An 18,070-nucleotide genomic window follows, 5' to 3' on the forward strand; every position below is an offset into this window, starting at 1 on the left:
TAAAATATCTTTTCTCTTTCATTCACTAACTGCACACTGGCAAGTTCTTTCCTCCCTGTCCTTAGATCTTCTGGCATCCTTCCATTTCCTCCCAGGAAGATAACAGCTCTGGAAGTGAGATGGCACATCAGAAATACTTTGTAGTCATACTTCCATACTGCAGGTCAGATAATGTGTTCATTTTGGGACTCTCATTACAAGAAAGATGTTGATGTGCTGGAACACGTCCAGAGAAGGGTAACGAGGCTGGCAAAGTTTTAGAGAACAAGTTCTTTGAGGAGCAGCAGAAGGAGCTGGGGATGTTTAGTCTGGAGAAAAGGAGGTTCAGGAGGGACCTCCTCATGACTCTCTACAGCTGCCTGACAGGAGGGTGCAGCCAGCTGAGGGTTGGTCTCTTCTCCCAGGTAACTCAGGATGGGATGAGAGGAAATGGCCTCAAGATGCACCAGGGGAGGTTAGATTGGACAGGTGGAAAAATGTCTTGACTGAAAGGGTTGTGAAGCACTGGAAAAAGCGCCCCAGGGAGATGGTGATGTTACCATCCCTGGAAGGCTCCTGGACATATTTAAGAGACAGGCAGATGTGCCACAGGTGGGGGAACACTGTAGAGTGGTGGGCATGGGTTGCTGGGTTAATGGTTGGACTCAATGATCTTAGAGGTCTTTTCCAAATTGAACAACTCCATGATTCTATGATTTTACACAGGCTGCTGTCTCATCAGCTCATATCATATACTTTATGTGCATCTAGTTCCACACAATTTCTAAACTTATGTCCCTAGTGACGTAACATAATCTCAAAGAATGCTTGGGCTTGGGGAATTAATAAAGAAAACAGTCAAAATACCTGACTTTCTTCTAGACATTTTAGTCAGAGTAGTCAGATTTAGTTAGATATAGTCAGATTTAGTTAGATTTTCCCCTTTCAGCAGACAAAATTCAGTTCCTCTAAGACAAGATTCTGCATTTCCTTAATTAAACCACATCAAGTTGTACTTCTGCACTGTCCTTTATAAAGCTCATCTTTCCTTTGTGTATGGGTGGGGGAAAACACTTTACTGCGAGTATCACCTGGAGAAATCGAAGCTACTGAATATTTGGGAGATTGTGCCCAAGATGTATTTTTTCCACTTGTGCTTTTGCTGTTCACCCCAAGCACCTGCTTGCTTAAACAGTGTGAAACTGCAGAGGTTCCAAACACACCACAGCAGGATGCACTTCCAAGCATCAATTACCTAAGATGTAATTACAGAACAAACCAAAGAAATTATACTGAATTCAAGCCTTTTTACAGCTGAGATTTTATGTTTGACATCCTCAGGCTGGGCACATCAAGACTCCCAGAAGCAGTGCTACAGAGATGCTGCTGACTTCATTTTGCCCTGAAGCAAAAATGAAGGAAAAGCTTCTGAAAACAGAGAAGTTTATATCCTCCTGATGCATGACATGCCAATGTTGTCAAGTTTTAAGATATGGGCAGACATCCTGACACCATGTGAGTCCTACCAACCTCAGCCTGACGCACACAGTGCAGTTTTTCAGTGGGAGCAATGTAAAACAAAAATTAAAGACAAAACACTTCTAATTACTATTTCTTTGTGTGTGGAAAGTTAGAACCATCATCAAACATGCACCAAACATTTCACCAAACTGAAAGAGCCAGTATTCCTGGGAAGGTTTCTAATATCTTTTGAAGCAGGTATTAATTTTTCAATTGTGCACCCCTGTGTAGAAGGGATTTTCCCCTGGAATGTAAAAGAAACATCAAAAATCACAGAGCCACATCAACTACTGTATTTACGAGTTTATATTTTGAACAACTGCTTCCTTTAAGTATTAAAGCTAACACTGAAAGTTCAGCCTGCTAATCAGGGAAACTTGGAACAACAGGCAGGAATGAAATGAGTATTTCATTCACAGAATGTGTGAACTACAACCCCATGTTTCTCTAAGCCATAGACTTCTTGAAAACTCCGCAGAGAAAGAGACCTACAGACAACATCTGGCAAAGAGAGGAGAATTAATCAAAACAGGAGCAGTCCTGAAACAGAGTTGTCTATCAAGTACAGCAACCACCTCACTTCCTAGAAGGAATCCTTCCTTCTACACCAGCTGCTGCTGATTGCAAATGGCAGACAGGCAGCGCTTAAGCCTTGAACCTTTCTCTGCAAATACAAAGGCATTCTGTGTGCTCATCCTGCAAACTCTATTGCCAGGAACAAACTGAAGAGTTAACATGTCCAAGAGCACAAGCAGCGCTGCTGCTGTCTTTTCTCCAGTCAGTCAAAATCAAAACTTCATGTACTTGGTCACCAATGCAAAGTTGTGTAAACATTCTTTGGAAGAAGTGGTTTCTCAGGCTCTGGGAAAATGACTGGGGGAGGGACACAAGCGGAGTCTGACAAATTCCAACACCTCTAATTTAGCCAGCACAACATACCAGCAAAATACCAAAACATGCTCCAATACATTTGTGTAAACACAAAATACAACCAAATTCACTCATGTATTAGGAAGACTGTGAAGCACACACTTGGCTAACTTACATTTGACAATATTCAGAGTAATAATAAATACCTGAATAATAATAACTTGGCTAAATCTGGGGCACTGAGATTTTATGGACAGACTTTGTTGTATGGCGCCAAATGCAACATGAACACACAAGTGCTAAAGAAGTTTTATTTAGGTAAAATCTGACTGCAAAAAAAATCAGAGAAAATTAAAAATAACTCTTTTCAGGCTATGCTCCTCTGAACACATGAATCCCACCAACAAAAACAATTCCCATGGCAGTTCTCAACAAGTCATCACACAAGCAGATGTTTTATTTCACAAAGAATGGCTTGCTGTGTGACTCCTCTCTGCATCCCTGTTCTGGTACTATCTCTCACATAAACCTGTAGTGAGGTATTTTTTCCTTAACAATCTTAAAGCAATTGGAAGGGAATGGGGAATACAGTTATTTAACTGCTGATTTAGTAAACAGAGTCCTGCTCTATAGAGAGAACAACTCCAGAATGGGATGAACCTATTACAGTAATATTTAAGCTAAACTATCAGTGTTGGACAAACGTGCCCCCTTAATAAGCAATTCTGATTTTAAAGTTAATAACCCCTGCTTTGGTTTGGGGTTTTTTGGGGGTTTTTTTGTGTGGTTTTCTTCCTTTTTTTTTTTTTAATTTTTTTTTTTTTAGTTAAAAAAACCCAAACAAACAAAACACCCGACTCTAAACAAACACAGAAAAACCCCAAACCCAAACACTTGAGTAGTAAATACTGAGGAATCCTATGTAGCAAGGCAGGCTCTTGAAACAAAGACGACTGTAGACATTAATTTCAGAATAATTCCTAACACACTACATAACTTCCTAAAATATCTGAGGCAAAAACTGCAGGTTTCCAAATACTGGAGTTCTCACCATCTGGATGCCTTAAGGAGTGGTGCATTTTATTTACATCTCCTATGAATAAACTTTCCTTGATATGAAAGCAAACAACTTTTCCTCCCATTTCCTGGTTGTGCAATGACTTAGGTAAACAAAAACAAACATGTAAGACTTCATTTGGACCAAGGGCCACACCGAGGGTTGGATTCTCATTCAGCTGAAAATCCCATCACAACATAGTTCATTTTCCCTTCACAATGAATAAGCCTGTTACTGCCTCTTAGAGCCACATCTTGATAGCCGAGCCTGAACTGTTTGAGATAGATTACTTTTATTGCTGTAAAACATTTCTGTTCTTCCTGAGGATGGTCTCTTTTTATTGTATCCAGACGTTTCAGTGAGCAGAAGAGCCGCTACCATTCCCAGTGGTTCAAAACCCACCTCTGCAGCAGGTGGAATATCAGTAGGTTGACACTGCTTTTTCCTATTGGGAATGTACAGACCTCATAATTACTCAGTACTTAACAAAAAAAGGTGAAAAATTATGTTAGTTGTGAAGAATGCAAAGCCCAGTTGGAGTAAACAGACTTTCAGAGTAACAGTGAACTCATTTAATGAGATTCAGGTTCAACTGAAGAACAGCTACAAGGCTATCACCTCAAAATCTTGTCAGGACGTCAAATTTCTTGACCTGAAATGTTACTCAAATAAAAACCCCACATTGATAGAGGCTTTTTATGATGCTTGCTGCCGGAACAGAGGGCACAGCTGTGTATGACATCCCTGAACTACTCTGAAGCAGCAGATTTTTTACAGATATGAGATGTCAACGGGTGAAGCACTTACATCTGTCCTAAACAAGCCCATGCCTTATTCAGGGCAAACGACCTTTCCCACATTTTGGCTACAATATTAAACCAGCAAGGGAATGACGATGTCTTTAACCAGCATCTGACAGACAGAGCACAAGAGTTCATATAGAGCCAGTCTTTGCCAAAAGGCCAAGAATGAGTGTTTTCAAAAATTACTTAAATGTCAGTCTAACTCAAATGAAAAAGGACTGTAATTTTTACTACTCAGCTCACATAAAACTTTTCTTTATAAATCATTACACCATAAGTAGAACAGAAATTATCCATATTTAGGGGTTAGACTTGTAAAACTGTAGCTGATGGCAATTGCTAAGGTGGTAGCAGTAAGACGTGGCTCTGCTATATTCAGGTTCTCTGCTCAACCATTTGCAGAGCTGCTTCCTGCAAATCCTCTTACTGAATGGTATTTTGACAGCTGGCTTAAAACAGCTGGGTGGTCCATATATCTAGGGGAAGTGCCACAAAAGTAAAGAGAAACAGGATAAAATCAGAAAAAATAAACATTAAGTCTTAAATTAAGACAATAACCTTTTAACAAAGAAATTATCATTTGCAAAAAGAAAAACAGTGGGGGAAAAAAGCAGAAGAATTACACCCAGTCAGAGGGTTCAATCTCTTTGGCAAAGTCATGCTCCAGAGTTTTTTCTGGGCAGAATTAGCATTCTCTGTAACACAGATTTTCTCCAAGGCCTGAAAGCACTTCAACACACTACTTACCAAAATCCTAAGCCAATAAGGAATTTGGCTGAATTATGGATGTTAAGTGAATATTGTATTTGCTATTTCCTATTGTGACAAACATGGAACCCAGTCAAACTTATATGCAAGCGTATAATACTATTGTTCTCTTTAATTTCAATCTGAGTGCTCTGAAAATATTTTAAGTGCAATAATGTTTGAAAAACACTATGAACGCATATACACTCATTGTCAAGGTTTATTTTGACTAGAAACATCCCTCCCCAAAGCAGATCATTCTTCTTCATTTTCTAATGGATGTCAACTCCTTGTTGACTTTTAAAAAGTCTAACTTGCCTTCCAACAATTTGATGATTTATAGTCCCTCCACCAACCAATACCTTCACACAAACAAACAAGAATGATAAAGATAGAAAGCTGCATAGAGACCTTGTACTGCTGATTAAATAAAAGAAAAAAATAGAAATTGAGCACATTTAAGCTTTGCTACCACCAGATCAGAGAGGCAAGCAATTCACCAGCTATCTCAGCCACAAAGTGACTTACTGATAACCTAGCTGGCTTTCTGAACTAACTGGAGCTTTTTTACTTGGAGCTTTTATATTTTAGAAGCAGCACCTAGCTTACAGTGACGTCCCTCAAGGCCTCAACTCTTCCTTCAATAACAGCTAAAATAAACACAGTAGTATTATCCAGCTTTTGATTGCTTTGCGCCACAGGCTGAGTGGCAGAAGCACCAAGACCTGACCTGAAGGAGAAAGGGCCATGAGTTACCACCAGAACAGCACATTCTGTGCATGAAGAGAATAGCTGATGTCACATAGGAGGAAGTCCAGAGTGGCCTCCTCTCACAAGCAGCACCATGAGCAGTCACTGTAGAAGAATATGGTTTACTGATCTGTGAAGAGCTTGAGATTTTATCAGCATCAAAACAATTTTGAAAGTTGAATTTGACACACCCCAAACCCAATAACAGAGAAATTACCACCCTCAGATTAAATGACTGGGAAAGCTCCATAACAGTTCTGAAATAGGAGGTGTCTTCTGCATTCCTTCCTCTGCAAGCCCTCTCTGGGTTGTGATTCCTCCTTGCACTGGCACAGGCAGGCAGGTGAGCTGGCACAGGAAACAAAATCAGTGGAAACCAAAGCTGCCTTCCACTGTTTCACCACACAGCACAGAGGCAATCTGTCCATGAAAAATAAGGAGCAGCATGTAGAATTTCACCTTAAACTTAAAATTAAACCATGAATGTTCTGCTATGAAAGTCAAAGGGATCTTCATCTTTTCCTGACTGCATTATCAAGATACTGTCACTCATCTGGGACAACATATGTTGTAGGGAGAACAAGTAATTTAGTTATGGAGGAGTCATACTGATATTTGGCAGATCAGACTGTCTTAAAAGAAAATCAGACATCTACAGGTAATCACTATCAATACTTACCAGTTCTTTGGGGATTTTTATTATTTTATTTAAACAAATAAAAATTACAGCTTCTGCTGTAATTGGTAAATGGGTGTACACTGCACCCATTTTACCTGCTCCTAAAAGCAACTGTAAAAAAATGTGGCTTTTCAAAAATGGAGCCATTCCATATCATTATCCTGTCACTTGCATACATGCAGCCAAAAGAGTTTAAAAATTATCTTAGGAGGAAGAAAGGAAACACATTTTGTTTTGAAATCAGAGCTGGCATCAATACAAGCTGAGAAAATTATGTTTTTAGAGTTTTAAAACATTCAATGAGTTGCTGCAAACAACTTCTAGAGTGCAGTGCAAGTTTTTAAGAAGTTGAGAGAGGCAAGTATGGATTTACCAGGAGCTGTGTGAGATTATTTTCCCCTCTCTCCACTTTAGCACCAGCCTCAGTAAAGTGAAGCGCTGTACAGAGCCTGTGTCCTTCTATTTTAATACGAGATGGCACCTGCCCTGCCCCAGTACACACAGAACCCTCTGACAAAAATCCTGCATGCCCCTTCTGTGTTACTACATATTTTGGGACAAATTTGGGTCAAAAAACCAACAAAACCAAAAAACCCACCACTGAAACCGATGCAGTTTTCATATAAAGTTTCCATCTTTGCATCACAGCATGAAAAGTCTTGTTTCAATCATACACACCTCAAGCTATAGGACATTAATAAAAGGCAAGCCTCTTTAAAGGCTGTTTTCTTACAGAAAAGAAGAAATTGCATCATGCAACACAGGAGCTGGCAAACTACAGACTCCTGATTTTAGCCTTCCAACTCAGCCAAATATCCACCCAGTTGCTCTTCAGAGAGATTTCTGGGATCCCCAGCAGCTTTATACTTTTTATTCTCAGGTTGTGCTCTAGCACTTCCATTTTCACATACAGTTTTCTTTGGCAAACTCTATTACCACATTAACACAAACTCCCATTTCAAGTCTGAAATGTATGGACTTTCCTTTCGTGTACCATCAATTGTAAACAGAAGTGCTCACAATTTAGATTTACCCCATAAAGTTTCTTGCACAGTGTCTATTTTAAAATTCCTCAGGAACTAATGTCAGCGAAATGCAAAAAGATTCTACAAGCAGAAGCTTCACGGCATTCCTAGTTGTTGACAGAAAGTTGAAATTTAGACATACTTTTTTATTTTTGGAGTTGTAGGGCAAAAAAATTAACAAAGTATGACAAAGTCTCAGAAAGCGTAAAGAGCCCAGAAATCTGTGCAGCATGGCCTGAGCCTCCAAAGCCAAGGAAGGCAGACAAGTAGGGAAGATTACTTCTGATAATTTCTTTCAGACCAAACCCCATGTATAAAATCCAGTCAGGTGCTCAGTTACCTTCTCAGTATACATGCCCAATGGCACATCATCTTTGTAGCACAGTGTGAAATCTCTGAGGATGTGCCCAGGTAAAGACGACTTTCTTCCAGAAGCTGGGTAGAACCAGCTAGCCATCTTCAGCCCTTTCAAGGCCCAACAGAGTTCAAGGTTAAAATTAAGCCCAAACAGGAGAGCAATGACTACATCCTCCAAGACAACTCACTTGGGGTTGCTGCCTGCGGGTCAGCAATTGCTGATAATCACCTTTGTATATGGAAAGTCATGAACATTAAAGCAATGCAATCCTGAACCATGTTGGCATAACAAGAGGCCAGGAAAAGGCTCAAAAGAGTAACAGCAATTGAGTAAAGGTTAATCTAAACCAAATATTTTTGTAGCATGAAATCCAGCAAGGCTTAAGAACTGCATCTAGTGCTCCATGAACCAATGAGCAGAAATATCCTTATGAACCCGAGGGATATTGACAAGTGATAGCTCAGGATATGTTGTCCTTGATGTTTCTGTACCTTTTATGCTCATAATACTTCCCATCTCTTCAGATTTGAAGCAACTGTTTGGATGTATTTATTATTTTATTAAGCTGTACAAAGTGAACTTCTCTTACTTCATGGGATATTTGCAAACCAAGTGCAATAACATGTACTCAAAGTAATTACTCTACTTGAAACACATTCAAAGATCACTGGTTAATATGACCACTTTATTTTATTTTTAAATAAGCTCTTTGGATTATTATGGCAATATACTTTTTATTTTGTATTTCAGAAAAACTATACTACTTAAGATTCCATATTTTGGAAGAGGACCAGGGGCTGGGCCAGAGGCATGTGCAAGTTCAGAGCTTTTCTAAATTTTTCAGTTACTTTCCAACTACCTTTCAGCAGTTTCCTAACACAGGACCTGTAAAGAAAGTAGCAGAAAACAGGGTGAAACTTAAGTACAGTAAATAAGCAGCCACCAGCACAGTCTAGTGCCTGAGACCTCAATTTGAAGTCTAAAAAACACTTAAGTAAACTCAACATTTGCACATTGCTCTGTTTCGGCTGTCTGTTCCCCTTCCTAGATTAGAGTATATTTTTAAGCCAGTAACAGCCAGTGGGTATAATTAAAATCTACACATACAGCTCATTTGGTTGCATAAGTCTTTGAAAAACATGTAAAACAACTGCAGCCCATTATGTAGATATAAATCTGAAAAACAACTGCAGCCTTAACCCTGTCCCCTCCAGCCTTGAAGAGGTTGATTCTGGCCCAACCCATGAGAGGCATGCTTCCCTCATGGCTCTCCTGCCAGCTCAGATGGGACAAGAGCAGGGAGCAGCCACAGCATTCTCCATGGGAAACTGGAGTGCTGGGTTTTGCCTCCACATGAGCCAAACTGCAGCTGTTTCAACCCAGGCATACAAAAACTCCCAATCATCCAGGCTCTCCTCTGATCCAAGCAACTGACAAACTTGTTGAAAGCCAGCCAGGTCTGGCAAAATCTGGGTGTTTGGCAACGCTGCAAATGGAGCTGCATCAACAGGGAATTCCAGTGGCTGCCTGATGCTGCATTACAGGTTTGGCTGATCCTGCCTGTGGGCAGGAGGCTCACAGGCTGCCCAAACACGAGTACAAGGGCCCTTCAGAAGAGGACTTGGTTCCCTCTGAGATGACAGCCCCATTAAAAGACAATGAAATACGAAAGATCTTAACAATAGCCATCAGTTGTGTGAAAAAGCAAATTTAGAACAGAAGACACAAGCTGGCTCAAGAAATTTCAGACTGATCGTTTAGTCTTTGAACTTTAGATATTGTCTGCATGAAGCCCTGTGCATGTAAATGCAAAATTCATTGGGAGGCTTAATGCTCAGAGAACTTTATATGGAATAGGGAGTCACTAAAGAGATAAAGTAAAAAGTTTAGGATCTTTGTAACTGAAATACAACTAAAGTTGATTAATTTCTGACTCTTCAGAAGATGGCCCCCCTTCTCTTTTTTTTTTTCCCTAATAATATGAAGGTATAAAAATGCTAAAATAGCCTATAAAAATTGCTTTAAAAATGTGTACAACAGAGTCTGGATGCTGTTTCAAATCCTGTCAAAAGTGTAGGCAAAAACTAAAAACTGGATCATGACATTTTCCAACTCTAGTTGGAAGGGTCAAGTGAGGGGTCAAACCCATCGGAAATGGTCTACACAGTTTCAGTCAAGAGCTAGGAACGAACCACTATCATGAATTCCACTGCATGGATCTCATTTAAAAGCCTGCATGATTGTAATACAGTGGTGTTTGTAGGCAGTGTGGATTTTTTCATGCATCGCCATGACTTGATTATGAAATCAAAGTTAAGTATTGCTCCTCTGCTGAGGAGATAAAAGCATTCCCTCTCACCATACATTAACAATCAGCTCATACTGAACATAATAGAAAGTTAATTAGCCCAATTTAGTATCCTGGCAGTGGACACATTCATCCAACCATGGCCTAGAGTTTCATTAGCACTTCTGAGCATTTGTCTGAAGTGGAAAGCAATTTTTCAGGAAACTTAATATCAACATCTTAATTAAATTATAACCCTAGCAATGCTGCAGGGCAGGGGAGGGGACAAAAAACAAACAATCATGATTTGAACCTAAAAAGAACTTCAGAAAAAATTTAGAAAAACAAAAGCTTTTACACCCAGATCTCCCATGGAAATAAACTTCACAAGACATTTTGGAATAAGAACCAGATTTCAGCCATCTGTTGGACAGAGATAAAACAAAGGTTGAGATCCCTGTGGTCTTTCTTACTTTGTCCATGTTCAGAAACCTAGACATTATTGCGACCATCTGGACCATCAGAAATTAAATACTGTGATAAAAGTAAATTAATTTTTTTTTTTCTCTCAGAGATCAAATTGATGTACGGCTCTTCAGCAGCCTGACTCTTGCATTTGTGTGCATCTACATGATGCACTTTTACAGCCAACTCCTCTACCTGGGCAGCGATTTCTTGCCACAGCTCAGCAGCCCAGATGGGTTTCTCTCTGCACTGCCAATTGCTCCTTTTCTGTTGGTCCAGACACAACCACAGCGGCTTTGCCAACATCCACAAGACAGTGTAGAGTTAGAGCACTGTTCATTTCTCTCATCCAGCAATATACAAAGCCAGCAGGCTTCATACATAAAGCTCTGCAACCTGTGCTTCACTGCCCAACACTTCTGAGGCAGCTCAAACCCCTTCATAAATTCCCAGAATCTCTTTCTCAGCTGGGGTGTAGCTGGCCTCAAATCCTCTGTATCCCAGACTCCAGAAGCCAAGAGGTCATCCTCGAGTTTCTCCAGGTCCCTTCTGTCCCAGGCTCAAGGAAGGACCATCCTCCCTGGCTGCAATGAACAGTACATTCCTCACATCCTGCCCCGTTCTGACTGGCCCAAGGGCTCCTGCATGGACAACCTCCTGCTTAATTTGTTCAAAAGCTTCTTGCTGTTCAGGGCCCCATTTGAGATCATTCTTCCATGTCACTTGATAGAGAGGGCTGACAATCTGACTGTGCTCTGGAATTCTCCAAACCCACAGTGCCTCAGAAAGTCTGTGCTTCCTTCTACCTACTTGGCAGGGACATGGCTGCTGTTTTGTTGCCCACACCCACTGGAATCCAACAACTTCTACCCTCCCTTTTTACTCCTAAAACTGAATTTCCTGAGCAGGTCCCTTGACCTTACTTTGCTTTATGGTCTGCAGGGGAAGCCATGTGAGGAGCAGCTGGGACACCTCACTGGAGTTACAGCACCCTCACAAGGGGAAGCAGAGGGACAGGCACTGATCTCTGCTCTGTGGTAACCGGACCTGAGGGAATGGCCTGAAGTTGTGTCAGGGGAGGTTTAGACTGGATATCAGGAAAAGGTTCTTCCCCAGAGGGTGGCTGGGCACTGGAACAGGTTCCCCAGGGAAGTGGTCACAGTACCAAGCCTGACAGAATTCAAAATGTCTGGACAATGCTCTCAGGCACATGGTGTGACTCTTGGGGTGTCTGGAGCAGGGACAGAACTTGGACTTTGATGATCCTTGTGGGCTCCACCCAACTCAGATTGTTCTATCATTCTATGCATTCTTCCAATTGCTTCTTTTAAGGTAAATATTATTACATACAAGGAAACATTCTCTCTCAAAGGTAATTAAAACATTATGCACTTTTTGAAAAGTGATGTTTTTCATACCACTCACCCCCGCCTCCTTATTCAGTAAGATCCAAAAGGAAGAAAACAAAAATGAATACTATGTACATAACAAATATCAAGTATTTGCAGTTGGAATATGCTCCAAAATTTATTTTTAGTTCAGCCTCCAAGGCATGAACAGTCTCTTTCAAATGAAAATATATCTTTTCTATTAACTGCTATTGGCAGTAGTTTTGTGGAAGAGTCCTTAAATTTGCAGAGGTTTCTAAAGCTTTTTTGTACTATCGTTAGAGTAATTTTATTGAACAACAACTGATTCAATTGCAGATTAAAAAAAATGTACAGAGATCTATTGTTTCACTTAATAGCCAAAAGCATTTAATTCTAGTTTAGTACCTTGCAGAAACATGCAAACATGGCAGTAATGGACTGGCACACTGACAAAATAACTTCAGGACAAGGAAGTGCTACCATTTATACACTGTAAATCCTTTCCAAAATCACTCCCCCACCCCCATCCCTCCACTTCCCCTCAATAATGGCAGTAGCTTCTTAAAATAACAGCCCATTTGAACACTCGATCTTGTGGAAAGTGCAGCACATGAATTAATCCAATCCTATCATTCCTGAAAGGGATCTTTTTGAAAACTTTTTTTTGTTAGTTTAAGTGGATTTAAATTATCAAATTCCAAGCTGGAAAGCCACATTTTGTTGTTTAAGGAAGCTGGACCAAAAGAAAAAAACAACCAACCTATCTGGCAAAGTAAGACTACAATGACAGAGTCAGATTTCCAGATAGGTTCCATTACAACTATGCTTGGCAATAGTCTGTGCTATGTAAGTGGGAGCAACAATGGGACTGTGTCAACTTATGCCAAAGGTGGATTTGCTCCATGGCCTTAAAAGTGATTTATTGTTTATAGAAAGAACTTAGTCAAAGGCAGGGTGACGGTGTGGAAAGTCAAGCAAGTCTTAAAAAACTATAATTTCATTACTCTGACAAGGTCTTTATTAAGTACCTTTTTATAAGAGACACTGCTGAGGAGTTAAACCTCCTAATGAAAATTTGTAAATAGTATCTCTAAGAAAAGTCTACCTTAATACTAGATACCTTAAATTAATGAGGTACCTAGACCTCATTATTTTAAGCACCTCCATTTTATTGCATGTTGACAAGTCACAAAATAAAGGACCTAAATTGTAGGGACTAAAGAGGAGACCAAGAGGAAATTTAGGAGGTAATATCCAAAACTGAGCCAAAGCTCGAGCATATCATAGCAGGACTCAGTGGGATGATACATACTGTACACAACAGGACTAATAAAGAATTCTTGGTTCTGGTCTCTGTTCCTTTCAGTTCAAGCATTTTATAATAGGAAGTCATCTAATTATAAAATAAAAACTTAAAAGTACCTCTCTAAGCATGAAAAATTTTCCCCTCCACCTTCTGTTTAAACTAATGAACTATATGACTATATCTCAAAAATCTGGACAGCATTGAAAATTTTGTTTGTATGGTTGTTAACAAAAAGACTGAGAAAGAAAAGTCTTAAAAGAAACATGTCACACCTTAAGGATACAGACAATGATGGAGCTAACAAACCTGTATTGCAATGTGTAATTGTTTCTCCTTTTTGCTTTCAAGCACATTCCAAAGTCTTTAATCACATTATGCACTCTGTTACATAACTGAATCCACCACGTTCTTCTGGTTAGTCAGCTTCATCCGAACTAAGTAAACAAACACATCAATATGTACTCACAGGGATCAATAGAACACTCATCCAAAGAGCTTCCTTCCCAGATGGCACTGCAGACAACTTCCCAAAATGTAACCACATGAGCCTCATGAGGCTCAACAAGGCCAAGTGATGGTCCTGCACCTGGGTCAGGGCAAACCCAAGCACAAACACAGGCTGGGCATGAACAGACCCAGAACAGCCCTGCCAAGAAGGACTTGGGGATGCTGGTGGACAAGAGGCTGGACATGAGCTGACAATGTCAGCTCACAGCCCAGAAATCATACCCTGCTCTGCATCAAAATAGGTCTGTGGGCAGCAGGTCAAGGAAGGTGATTCTGCCTCTCTACTCTGCCCTCATGAGAGGGAGCACTGGTCTATCCCATGTCTCTCCAGGCTGCAAAAGGAGTGTTGTGCAGGACAGTGTCAAGTGTTCTGCAAATTCCAGGCAGGTGATGTTGTTGCTCTTCCCTCATGCCCCACAGCTGTGACCCAGCTGCAGAGGGCCAACAAATTTGTCAGCCATTATTTGCCTTTATTGAAGCCATGGTGGCTGTCACCAATCACTGCCTTATTTTCCATGTGCAAGGCTCATGGGAGGAGGCTCTGGGGAGAGCTTCGAGCACCTTCCAGTACCTATGACCTACAATAAAGCTGGAGAGAGACCTTTTACAAGTGCACATAGAGATAGGACAAAGTGAATGGCTTCAAACTGATAAAGGGTGGATTTAAATGAAATAGTAATAAGAAATCCTTTACTGTGAACGAGGTGAGGCACTGTAAGAGGTTGCACAGAGAGGTTATGGAAGAACCATTCCTGAAGTGTTCAAGGCTAGGTTGGACTGGTCTTTGAGCAACATGGCCACGTGTGTGTGTCCCTGCCCATGGTAGAGGGCTTGGAATGAGATATCTCTAAGATCTCTTCTAATCCAAACCATTCTGTGATTTTGTGAAATCTGAGCACAAGGGTGGGCAGCTCTCCCAAAAAGCCCTGTGCAGATCGTGATTTCCCAGCACAGGAGTTGCTGATGTTACAGTTGGGGTAGCAAACAAACCAGCACCATCCCCTTGCAGCACACCAACAGACCTCAGTGCTGGGCTGCAGAAGGATCTACTCCTCTAAGCAGAGGTTCTGAGGCCAGGCAAAAATAGCTGTGTCAGGCACCCAGACACACAGCAGGAATGAAGCGCTGGCATCATACTGCAAATGTAGGAGATGTTGCACAAATGATGGTTGAACTCCGTTTTGTACACACCAAAAAAATACTCTGGAGTGATAAAAACACAAACAAGACAGAGCCCAATATTAATAAGACATGCTGGAGAACATTTCTGGGCCACCTTTGGTAGCTATGTCTCTCCAGGTTAGTGTCATTGCTTCCACACCTGTCAGTATCTATCTTTCAAAATGTAGAGAGAAATAACCTGAGCAGGTCTGCTAAATTTCCCAAAGCACCAGAAACAGAATGAGACTTGACATGCTGTATTTCTGCATCACAGCAACGCTGCTTTTCTCTCTTTTCTCTCAAGCTGCCTTTAAACCACAACACAGAAAAAATTTTAAAAGTGAATGACAGTCAAATGAGAATACAGAACAAGAAGCAGCAGAGATCTTTATAGCACTAACTCACATTTGTTCCAAGCAATTGAAAGAAGTATTTGCAACTGCATTATTAGTAACACCATCATTCATAGAAATATATGCTTACTGACAACAAGGATGGAAACAAAGAATGACAACAGGATTTTTTTTTTTATTGTAACCATGTAAAGCTCAAAAATTGTTGCACCAATACCTAGCTACATTCTTAGAGTTAAGTGATACTGATAAATTCAGTCTTGGGTGGTTCCCTAGAAAAATCTGTAGTATCAATTTATACATGAAACTTGCAAAGTAGGTGTTACACAGGATACACTGTATACAGAGTGCAGTTTAGGAAGATCTTAAGAATTGAGCTCTGAAGTTATGTTGATTGTAAAACCATGAAATGCTAAATACAGCTGTAATTCTGAAGATTCAATGGCCAAAAGAAAAACATACGTGTCCAACTTTTAAAAATTAAAAACCTATTAAAGTATGGAGGAGAAAGCCCACTTGACGTAATTGATGACTCGGACTTCTGCAGTAAGAAATTGCAGGTTATTATGAGTCAATCCATCACTCAGCTCCCTCAGATCCAGAGTAGAAATAGAGCAGATGTGGGAAATTGAACCAGACCAAGAAAGAAGCAGAGTAAGACTCAATAAATGTAATCCAGAGGTAATTTATCAGAACTTAGAGTTTGGTATAAACTGCTTTGTGTTGCCCTTCCAAGTCCTCCTTTGCCCACGTCTATCCAGAATTTTATCAAGGTTTTGGTTCTGTCACAGGACACCTATTTCTCACTTATCCACCGAATCATCTTTCTGCACCATACAGAGAAGAGTACAAGGATAGCAATCTTTTGGCTGTAGTTTTCTTTGTGAAATCTTTTATCTTCCACAATTCAGAATGTTTGCAGGAGAACAAGAAGAAGAACAGAAGACAGATATGAAATATGTATATATCAAAAGGAATCTCATTTACACAAAACTTTCATTAGCACACTTCACTCAAAACAAGGAACACTTGGCAAATCCTTAGCATCTGCAGGTTTTTAAAACTGTCACCATAGTTTCAGTTCAGTCAAACCCATCAAAATATATCTTAATTTCTGTCCTATTAAAGTAATGTCCATGGGAAAAAATATCCCCAAAGATTAATACCTTTTGGAGTGTGCAATGTGCAGCGTGCCATGAAATTTGAAAACACCCTGTCCTTAAAAGATCCCACTCCATCCAGTAGTTTGTTAACCTTCAAGTTACCTCAATGGGTTTATGGTTTTGAAATGGCATTTTAAAGGTAGAATTACAAATCAAGACTTGCAGAATATGTTGTGCTTCAGAAGAAAAAGAAACCTTCATTTTCAGGATAGTATCTGTTTTTTAAATCACAGAAGTGGCAAACTTCTAGGGCTGGGGTTTTCCACGAGTTAAATCACAGGTTTTGGTTGGACTTACGCAGTTTTGCCCTCACTGTCTTGTTTGGTGGCACTGGCTCCCTTTTTACCCAGCAGTGAAGCCACTTTCTCAGGATCTCCATTCTCCACCGCCTGCAGCAGACGATCATCATTCTTATTCCACTCGTTGGTCTGAGTAAAAGGAAAAGAAAGGAGAAATATTATCAGTACCAGCTTTGTGTACAGGCTCTCCAGAATGATCCAGCATGCATTTATCACCACTGAAAGCTTAAACAAAAGCCCAACCCAAAGAAATGGCACAGACAAAGCTGCATAAAAGTAATCTGCAAGCTGTGCAGCAGAGGTTCCCAAGGATTTGATGGCTTAAACAGGGCCTAAGCGATGACTGAAGATGAACTGCAACTTGGAAACTCCATAGATGAGTAGTGCAGGAAAAAAAATACCATATTTTCTTACTGTATTTTCAAACACTCTTCTTTATTTTTCCAGTCCTGGTTTCCATTTCAGAGCTGTACCGGCCCCTTGGACCTTCACTACATACATCACATGGATAAGCAATGAGGTGCCTCATCTTATCCAGACCCCACCCTAACAACCAAAACCAGCCAAAACTTTCCATATTAAAGGCTTTTCCCAGCTCACATTTTGTAGAGGTTAACAGCTTAAGAGACTGCCCTTTGCAGACGGCAGCTAGCTTTGTTGAATTTTTTATCCTGTGTTGGTCTTTAAAACAAACAAAAAACCACTCACACAGTGCTACTGAAAGAAAACCACCCTACTTTCAGATCTTTCCAAACCTAATCCACTAAATCTTTTTGATCAGCAGCTGAATCAAGAACAGGACATGACTTCCCAACTTGATGACTCTCCCTCCTCCTCTGAACGATCAGGACAATGGCCTATTTCCTCTAAAAGACTTCCAAGTAGAATCTAGCAAGATCCTAAGAAAACAGAGGACTGTTAACCTTCTGTATTCCATGTGATCACAGCATAATGAGCTCTGGAAAAGGAGTCGAAAGTTGCACACCACTGGACTAACAACAGTGTTCAGTCTCCAGGAAAACAATCTGGTGCAGTTAAAAGCTGTATTTGAAGCAGTGTTAGCCAGCTACACTCAGGAGAGTCACATCAGTCAGCTCATCTCCAGCACGACAGTCTGTTCATAAGCACTTGATTTGTACACAACTTCTGGAATTACTGAATCCATGCTAATATCTTGAGAAATACTTAATAAAAAACAATAAAAAAAACACCCCACCCTGCCCCTCAACACCTTGCCCTGATCCTCTATACAGACTTTTTTCCTTTGACATGTCTCTGTCTGGGCTTGAGAGGAAAAGTGTATGATGTGCACACTTACATGAACTAACCCCACAGGCGGTTCACACCCTGAAAAACAGGAGGAACAGGAG

General features: G+C 40.4%; 1 protein-coding gene across 5 annotated transcripts in view; it reads right to left on the bottom strand.

The window, feature by feature from the left end:
* Positions 1-18,070, bottom strand: part of RAI14 (retinoic acid induced 14) — an 85,897-nt gene that overhangs the window by 20,552 nt on the left and 47,275 nt on the right. For all 5 annotated transcript variants that reach the window (XM_041419343.1, XM_041419308.1, XM_041419335.1 and 2 more), the window contains one exon: positions 16,699-16,829. In XM_041419343.1, the coding sequence (XP_041275277.1) occupies positions 16,699-16,829 (131 nt within the window). The remainder of the gene's footprint in view (positions 1-16,698; positions 16,830-18,070) is intronic.

Source organism: Onychostruthus taczanowskii, unplaced genomic scaffold (assembly GCF_017590055.1).
Source record: "Onychostruthus taczanowskii isolate IOZ18803 unplaced genomic scaffold, ASM1759005v1 scaffold108, whole genome shotgun sequence".
Taxonomy (NCBI): domain Eukaryota; kingdom Metazoa; phylum Chordata; class Aves; order Passeriformes; family Passeridae; genus Onychostruthus; species Onychostruthus taczanowskii.